The sequence below is a fragment of the Montipora foliosa genome, chromosome 13, assembly GCF_036669935.1.
Source record: "Montipora foliosa isolate CH-2021 chromosome 13, ASM3666993v2, whole genome shotgun sequence".
Taxonomy (NCBI): domain Eukaryota; kingdom Metazoa; phylum Cnidaria; class Anthozoa; order Scleractinia; family Acroporidae; genus Montipora; species Montipora foliosa.
In genome coordinates, this window is record NC_090881.1 from 3,100,753 (window position 1) to 3,110,201 (window position 9,449).

The 9,449-nt window shown below is 38.8% G+C and overlaps 1 protein-coding gene across 1 annotated transcript; it reads left to right on the forward strand.

Moving 5' to 3' along the window:
* The first annotated feature begins 366 nt into the window (after window positions 1-366).
* Window positions 367-2,463, forward strand: LOC137981535 (uncharacterized). The gene has a single exon (XM_068828634.1). It carries the CDS (start codon window positions 367-369, stop codon window positions 2,461-2,463), a length of 2,097 nt encoding a protein of 698 aa, XP_068684735.1.
* The last annotated feature ends 6,986 nt before the right edge of the window (window positions 2,464-9,449 follow it).

Sequence of the window (9,449 nt, forward strand, 5' to 3'; positions counted from 1 at the left end):
CCAGTGTAACCTAGTTTGTATTTTTTCAAATATTTTTTAAATGTACTCACCTGGTGACAAACCCAGTTTTAATACAATTTTAGAGAAGTACGATAGAGAAATTTTACTCAAGGCTCGCCGGTTGAACAAGATTATGCTGAAGATCACTCGAAAGAAGTGTCTTCTCCTCTTCAGCCATCGTTGCAAAGACCGCCAGCTGCTGCCGCCCAGCTTGAAGATCAGACCTCCAGTTCAATGTCTCGAAGGCTACAAACTAGCAAAGAACACCAGCTTACAATTTTTAAAGCTGAGAATTGACACTCGCACAAACAAATTCGCAAGCTCAACTACGAGAAAGACAAGCAAACGGAATTCCTGCGTGCTAACATGGAACTTGTGGAACCTGACGATCTCAAGCGGACCGAAGCATTGTTCAGTGGTTTACAACGAAAAGAACATTTGAGAATGAAGACGGCACACGCGAAGAAATTGGCAGCACTGGAGGAAAAATCAAATCGACCGTCCACCAGAAACACCATCGACTGCAAAAAATGGGTTTTAAACATCTCGAGTAAACCACTCACGGATACTGAAGAATCTGCATTGCAAAAGGGAATGAATTTTGCTATTGCGCAAAAGAAAATTCCCGTTGCAGAAATTGTGGCTGCCGTGGAAAGCAGCATATCTGAGCTCTCGGCTGAGAAAAAACTTACGGTAAGAGCACAAGTTTCAGAAGTCCTCAGCAGAGCCCGCCCACCGCCATCCAATATTCCGCCGAAGGAAATGAAAGCCTCACAAGACCTCCGAAAGGACAAATCAAGACTCATCATATCGGCGGACAAAGGGAACTGTACAGTTGTCATGGACCGCAAAGATTATGATGATAAAGTAAAAGAACTTCGCGGTGATGAATCGACCTACAAAGTCTTAAAGAAAGATCCAACCAAAAAGACGGAAAGAGACATGAACGGCATGTTGCTGAAAATGAAACGGGAAGGGACGATCGGGGAAAAACTGTACAGACACCTTCACAGCTCGGATGGCCTACCCCCTCGATTTTATGGTTTGCCCAAAATCCACAAGAACGGAAACCCATTACGACCCATCGTCTCATTTATTTCGTCCCTGACGTATAATCTTTCCAAGTATGTGGCTAAGATCTTAAAACCCCTGACTGGCAACTCCGCCTATACCGTCAAGAATAGCACTGAGTTCTGTGGAAGCATTGCTGACATCAATCTTCAGGGTGACGACGAGCTTGTCTCCTTCGACATCGTCTCTTTGTTTACGTCAATTCCGGTAGATGTAGCTGTTAATGTTGCTTACAACCGCCTGATTAATGACGAAAATCTACCAGAAAGGACGGCCCTATCGGTTACTCACGTTATTAAATTACTTGATTTCTGCTTGTCAACCACCAACTTTCAATACGGCCACGAACATTATCGGCAGATCCATGGGACAGCTGTGGGTTCACCCGTTTCCGCCGTAATGGCAAATATGGTCATGGAAGACCTTGAAGAAAGAGCACTAACTACTGTCACCAAACAACCTCTGTTTTGGAAAAGATTTGTGGACGACGTGAGTACAACCACGAAATTTGATAGTACTCAGACTTTTCTCGAACACCTGAATTCAATTGAACCCTGCATTAAATTCACGGTTGAACGCGAAAGCGAGGGAAAAATTGCCTTCCTTGACACTATGGTTCACCACCAGGAAGACGGAAGATTAACTACCACTGTTTACCGGAAACCTACTCACACTGATCGCTATCTGTCTTTTTCATCGCACCATCCTAGTATGCACAAGCGAGCTGTGGTTAAATCATTGATGGATCGGGCTGAAAGAATCCCCACAACAAAATCTGATCGAAGTAAGGAAAAGCAACAAGTAATATCGACATTACAGTCCAATGGATACCCCAAGCGGTTTATTTTGGATGCCAGCAAGCCTAAACCACCGTCGAAGGACACAATCAACGCTGCAGAATCCGGGCGGGGCTATAGCACAATTCCATACGTTAGCGGGACCTCTGAGCCAATAAAGAGAGTTTTGGAAAACCACGGCATCAAAGTGGCATTCAAACCCTATCAAACAATAAGCCAGATGTTTCCCAAACCGAAAGAGCAAATAGACAAAGAAGAAACTCGTGGCCCTGTTTATAACATTCCTTGCGCTGATTGTAGCAAGAGCTACGTCGGCGAAACGCAAAGAAAATTCTCAACAAGAAAAGGCGAGGACCAGAAGGCTGTCGCACGGAGACAATACAAAAAATCAGCACTTGCAGACCACGTGACAAATACTAATCCCGATATCGCATGGGATGAGGCCACAATTCTCAGGACTAATAGTAATTGGCACCAAAGGAAGATTTTGGAAGCTTGGGAGATTAATTGCGCGAAAGATCCGCTCAACCGAGATGACGGGGCGTTACTCTCCAAGGAGTATTTACACTTGACCCTCGCAAACAAGAAAAAATGACACTTATCTTGAATTTTAAAATCAGCGTCTTGTTTATATCTGTGCTTTTGTGTGGTTTTTCTTTCACTTCCCCTGAAGAAGGTCCGTGATTGCGACCGAAACGTTGGGAACATTTTTTCTTGTAATTTATTATCTTTTAAACCACCAGTGTAACCTAGTTTGTATTATTTTTTTAAATATTTAAGAAAGAAGTTTACCGTAAAATTTAAAATAGGAAGACCAAGATGTTATCCCTATAATGGTCTCCTGGGCGATCGAATTTTTCATGTCTGTAAAAATAAATTTATACTTATAAAATTCCTGCTTACAAATTAAAAATATTGAAAATAGTTAAAAATAGTAAAGCGTGCTCGTGTGTCCTTAAGATTTGCATTCTCTTAAAAATTGATGAATATTCGTAAGTGTTTTCAGGTGGCTTTTGAAGCCTTTTACACTAGTTCCTCTTTCAAATACATGGTTAGGTAATTATAAGTTGTTCCAAGGCCTTATGATTCTTTCGAGAAAGGAATACTTAAAGCAATTTACCCTAGCTTATTTCGTGTGGATCTTGTATTGATGGTTGGCTATTAGTTGTTTTACTCCTACATGGCTCAAAATAGTCATTAAAATCTAAGCCATGTAGGCCGAAAACAATCTTGTAGCATTCAATCGATGACAAATACTCTCTTCTATGTTCTAAAGAGTTCCAATTTAACATTTTACAACGCTCTTCGTAGGGCATCTCGCGAGGTTTTTGTCCGAATGCAATTCGTGATGCTCTACGTTGAATTTTTTTCGATAGATGAAATGTCTTTTACTAAACATGGAGCCCATACCGGACATGCATGTTCTAAAATTGGTCTTAATAGTGACTTACATAGTATAGAGGAAATTACAAGGTTATTGCGGCTAACTGTGCGTTTTAACAAGGCTAGTACTGTATTTGCTTTGTTTACCGTAAGATCTACATGATACGACCAAGTTAGGTCACTTGACATGTTAACACCCAGATCCTAATATGAATTTACAGATTTTAATAACGTGTTAGATGGGTAATGTGAGTGTTTGGTTTTGTCCTTCTTGTGCGTTATTCTCATTACTTCACACTTCTTTGTATTAAATTTGACTTGCCAGTCCGTTGCCCATCTGTCCAAAGAATCCAAATCAGACTGTAAGATAGTAATATCGCTTGGGTTGGTTAGTTCCAGGTAAATCTCTGTGTCTTCAGCAAATAACTTTATAGTCGATTTAACAACTTCTTGTAAATCGTTGACGTAGATCAAAAATAAGATAGGCCCTAAAATGGTGCCTTGTGGAACTCCCGAAGTGACTGGAGACCAATCAGAATGGATGCCGGGTATTCCGACTCTTTGTTTTCTGTTTGCCAGAAAGTTCCTTAACCATCGGAGAAGCGATCCGCTAATACCATATCGATTTAACTTCAGAAATAAACGCTCATGAGCTACGCTGTCAAATGCCTTAGCTAGGTCTAGGAAAATTGCATCCGTAGCTTTGGAGTTGTTTCTTGATACTGCCCAGTCATTGTAGCAGCTAAAATAGCCAAACTGGTTTTCATTTAAAACTTGATGGTGTAACCAGAATGCTGATATTCTCGAACATGTGATTTTCTCGGCTACTTTGCATATAATACTCGTTAAGGAGATTTGGCGGTAATTCTCTTTCTGGTATTTGTAACCTTTCTTATAGATTGGTGTTATGTTTGCAATTTTTCAATTCACTGGTAGTAAACCAGAGGAAAAGGACTTGATGAACATTTTACATAACGAGGTAGACAATTGTGGTGCGCATTCTTTCAGGATGCGAGGTGAGACATGTCAATCCCTGGGGTCTTATCATGTATATTAAGTGCTTTCAGGTGTTTTTCCATCGTTTCCTCTGTTTTCGAAGTGAGGTTGATCATTTTCTTCTAGGGTAAATACAGATGAAAAATACAGTTTCATTCGCTGTGCAATACTTTGGTCGCCGGTGATTACCTCTTCTCCTTCTTTTAGCAAAACTTTTGTCCCCTTGCGTTTGAATTTATGTAATTCCAGAACGGTTTTGGGTTGTTGTCGAATTTCAGATTTTTTGCAAGATCTTCAAGGGATTGCCATTTCGCGGAGGTACATTTCTTTTTCAAGGCGTCGTTCAAGGCTTTGTAAGCAGTCCATGTTTCTACCCTTCCTAATCTTTTTGCTTTTTTTGATAATTTTAGCGTTTATCTTTGAGTTTTTTTCCCCGTGCAAAATTGTGTGTTTACTGATATTTAGCAACAAGTCCGAGAAAGGAATCTGGTTTCAATGTGAGCAACTGTTTCTTTTGTGGGAGTGTTGCGTGACAACGCCAAAAACGGTTGAGAAGGAAACTAGCAACAAGTATGATTTATGCTATTTGTCAAAACTTTGAAAAGCTGTGTAGTTTCTTTTTTTGTTGTTGTTGTTTTTTTTTTTCATAAAACAGACGTTGCAATTCGTCCTTGGTTCGTACGCACTTGCTAATTAATATAACAATTCTTTTGTCTTCCGCCTTTTTAGTCCGGTATAAAAAGTCTGCCTTCGTCAATAGTATCGAGTCTCAAACCTCTGCCAGCGGATAATAGTTGGATCAATAGAACATGTGACGAAAAACTTAAGACCCAACTCAACCTCCCCACAACAAACAAACATCAAATTGTTTCTGTGATGCATCTACAATATTGTAGATTAAACTTGCATTTGGTGCATGCTCAGTGTAAAAATGTCAAATAAATAGGAAGGTAGCTCAAACACACTCCCTAAATCTCTGATTACTGCTAGTTTCTAGATATAAATAATGTCATAGTTAAGGAGAAGGGTAAGAAAACACTTGGTAACGCTTATCAAAATCTATTTACATCTAAGTAGGGTAATTCCTGGACATGCTCAGTCAGTATTTACTTACTTTGTAGAGACAGGCAGTTTCCGTTGCCAGGATTCCGGTTAGTTGCATGACGTGCTATGAACCCTGGAGCCGAAACAGAGGAACCAGTAACGAATCGAACATGCAGGACATTGCTTGTGCTCCGAACACACCAAGGGCTTTGATAACCACAGCGTTTTATTTGTATGGAACTCGATGGATAGTTTGTGTCATAAACTTTCACATAGTCATGTAAACAGTGACTTCCATCATATTCTAGACGAAAGTAAGAAAACTGCAAGTAAATGTAACTGCCTGGTGTTACAGTAATAGACCAGGTCCAGTTCAGGTTATGTGGGTAGCTGGCTGGATAATTCGGACTTGAGAAGGTTCCTTGAAGATCAGTCAAGTTGTGTGCACACGACCCTAGGAAAAAGAAGAGCTTTTTGTTAGTCTTTCATATATAGAGAAGGACTAGCTAAAGCATATTTCTTTCCTACCCAAAATTTCATTCTTTTCAATTGCCAGGGAATAATCAAGCAACTACCAAAAACAAAAAATTCAATCAAGGATACAGAAGTTTTAGAACTTTTGTAACATTATACATCGACGACTTCAGTATTGATTTTAAAGAATACGCTACGGCAGATTTTGACAGGACTACGTAATTATGTCTTGGTTTAGAATGTATAAATTATCACTTACTGAACATCATCCGAGATTTAGAGGATTAGCTACAACATGCGTAAACACCGATGTGAATATAACAAAGAAACAATTGATATAAAGCTATAGAAATGCATTTCGGTTGTTGTGGTTAGAACAAAAAGCCGAGAGGAAGAAACATCAGTCCAGAAACAACCTTTCTTTAAATCCATAATGATCATGTTAAAAAAATAACCATCGTAAGTGAGTGTCAACATTATCATTGACCAAAAAAAAAGTATTGAAGAATGATTCTGACATTTTTGATTAAATATTTCCTCAGGATTGCACCCAATCTAAAATGCACGCAGGTATTTATAAGCGTCATGCAGTAAGTGTCCCCTTAAGCCTAAGCGTCACTTATGTATCTACAACAATCCAGTGAACAATAGCTTTTGTTTTATTTCAAAGTTAGGGTAATCGCAATCGTCTTATGTTTACTTCAACAGTAGAAACTTTGTGATTGTTATCGCGTTTATTGCGTTCGAGCGAAGCGAGACGCTTACTAATCGTGTCGATTTGAGCATTTTCGTGTGGCTAACTACTCGCCTCGATCTGATGCGAGAGGCCTTGAGCCCTCGCGTCGAGAAATAACGAAGAAAATTTTGCAGGCTCAGAACATGTGCTCGATTTGCTCGCGTTCACCTGCGCTGCCGGCGACTTAGCATAATAATAATAATAATAATAATAATAATAATAATAATAATAATAATAATAATAATAATAATACTTCAAATTATCAGTGAGAAAGAAGTTTACAGTAAAATTTGAAATAGGAAGACCTTGAGGTTATCCCTATAATGGTCTCCTAGGCGATCGAATTTTTCATGTCTGTAAAAATAAATTTATACTTATAAAATTCCTGCTTACAAATTAAAAATATTGAAAATAGTTAAAAATAGTAAAGCGTGCTCGTGTGTCCTTAGGATTTGAATTCTCTTAAAAATTAATGAATATTCATAAGTGTTTTCAGGTGGCTTTTGAAGCCTTTTACACTAGTTCCTCTTTCAAATACATGGTTAGGTAAGTTCTTCCAAGGCCTTACGATTCTTTCGAAAAAGTAATACTTAAAGCAATTTACCCTAGCTGATTTCGTGTGGATCTTGTATTGATGGTTGGCTATTAGTTGTTTTACTCCTACATGGCTCAAAATAGTAAAATCTAAGCCATGTAGGCCGAAAACAATCTTGTAGCATTCAATCGATGACAAATACTCTCTTCTATGTTCTAAAGAGTTCCAATTTAACATTTTACAACGCTCTTCGTACGGCATCTCGCGAGGTTTTTGTCCGAATGCAATTCGTGATGCTCTACGTTGAATTTTTTCGATAGATGAAATGTGCTTTACTAAACATGGAGCCCATACCGGAAATGCATCTTAATAGTGACTTACATAGCATAGAGAAAATTACAATGTTATTGCGGCTAACTGTGCGTTTTAACAAGCTTAGTACTCTATTTGCTTTGTTTACCTTAATATCTACATGATACGACCAAGTTAGGTCACTTGACATGTTAACACCCAGATCCTAATATGAATTTACAGATTTTAATAACATGTTAGATGGGTAATGTGAGTGTTTGGTTTTGTCCTTCTTGTGCGTTATTCTCATTACTTCACACTTCTTTGTATTAAATTTGACTTGCCAGTCCGTTGCCCATCTGTCCAAAGAATCCAAATCAGACTGTAAGATAGTAATATCGCTTGGGTTGGTTAGTTCCAGGTAAATCTCTGTGTCTTCAGCAAATAACTTTATAGTCGATTTAACAACTTCTTGTAAATCGTTGACGTAGATCAAAAATAAGATAGGCCCTAAAATGGTGCCTTGTGGAACTCCCGAAGTGACTGGAGATCAATCAGAATGGATGCCGGGTATTACGACTCTTTGTTTTCTGTTTGCCAGAAAGTTCCTTAACCATCGGAGAAGCGATCCGCTAATACCATATCGATTTAACTTCAGAAATAAACGCTCATGAGCTACGCTGTCAAATGCCTTAGCTATGTCTAGGAAAATTGCATCCGTAGCTTTGGAGTTGTTTCTTGATACTGCCCAGTCATTGTAGCAGCTAAAATAGCCAAACTGGTTTTCATTTAAAACTTGATGGTGTAACCAGAATGCTGATATTCTCGAACATAAGGAGATTTGGCTGTAATTTTCTTTCTAATGGTTGTGACCTTTCTTATAGATTGGTGTTATGTTTGCAATTTTTCAATTCACTGGTAGTAAACCAGAGGAAAAGGACTTGATGAACATTTTACATAACGAGGTAGACAATTGTGGTGCGCATTCTTTCAGGATGCGAGGTGAGACATGTCAATCCCTGGGGTCTTATCATGAATATTAAGTGCTTTCAGGTGTTTTTCTGCCTCATTTGCAGTACAATAGATATTGCATAATTCATCGTTTCCTCTGTTTTCGAAGTGAGGTAGATCATTTTCTTCTTGGCTAAATACAGATAAAAATACAGTTTCATTCGCTGCGCAATACTTTGGTCGCCAGTGATTTCCTCTTCTCCTTCTTTTAGCAAAACTTTTGTCCCCTTGCGTTTGAATTTATGTAATTCCAGAAGGGTTTTGGGTTGTTGTAGAATTTCAGATTTTTTGCAAGGTCTTCAAGGGATTGCCATTTCGCGGAGGTACATTTCTTTTTCAAGGCGTCGTTCAAGGCTTTGTAAGCAGTCCATGTTTCTACCCTTCCTAGTCTTGATAATTTTAGCGTTTATCTTTGAGTTTTTCTCCCCGAGTAAAATTGTGTATATATTGATATTTAGCAACAAGTTAGTTTGTTTCGGAGCCGCTTTTTTCGCTCTTCCCAAAGAAACGGCTGCTCACATTCGAGCCTAAAACAACAAAAAAGGTAAGCCAATAAAGTGCGACGAAAACCATTCATCGCGATTTCCAGCAGCCCCATGTAGATATTTAAATTAAAACGCCGAAAAAATCTCGACCGCCAAAGAAAAAGCATTATTTTCGGCGGCCATAGTCCCCGATTATTTGCGACAGTATATAGTATTAGAAACTGTTGTGCATTTGCCGGGTTACTGGTCGCAGACCGAATCTGTGTTTTGACCTGGGCAAAACCTCATCTACCCTAACAGAAAGCCTTACTATTGCCTATCTTTTAAACAGACGCGGTCACATTTTGAAAACAATTCTGTTTGCTTCGGTTTCAGCTCTGTTTGCATAGTTACATAGTGGTAGTTTAGAATAAGTGAAATTGCGCGTACAGGAAAAATCGACTTTGAAGATAATAAAAATATTGAATAATGCCATTATATTTACATCCTTTTATTCTTTCAGTTAACACGGTCGCTTTGAAAATACAAACAACAGACCTGCATTTTTGTGGTGATCGAGCGCATTCATACAACGGGAGGTATTATTGGGCGAGTCGCGCGGCACAGTTTCAGAAAATGGAAATGTA

Excerpts from the sequence above, each read along its gene's own strand:
- LOC137981535 (XM_068828634.1), top strand. The coding sequence starts at position 367 with ATGGAACTTGTGGAACCTGACGATCTCAAGCGGACCGAAGCATTGTTC.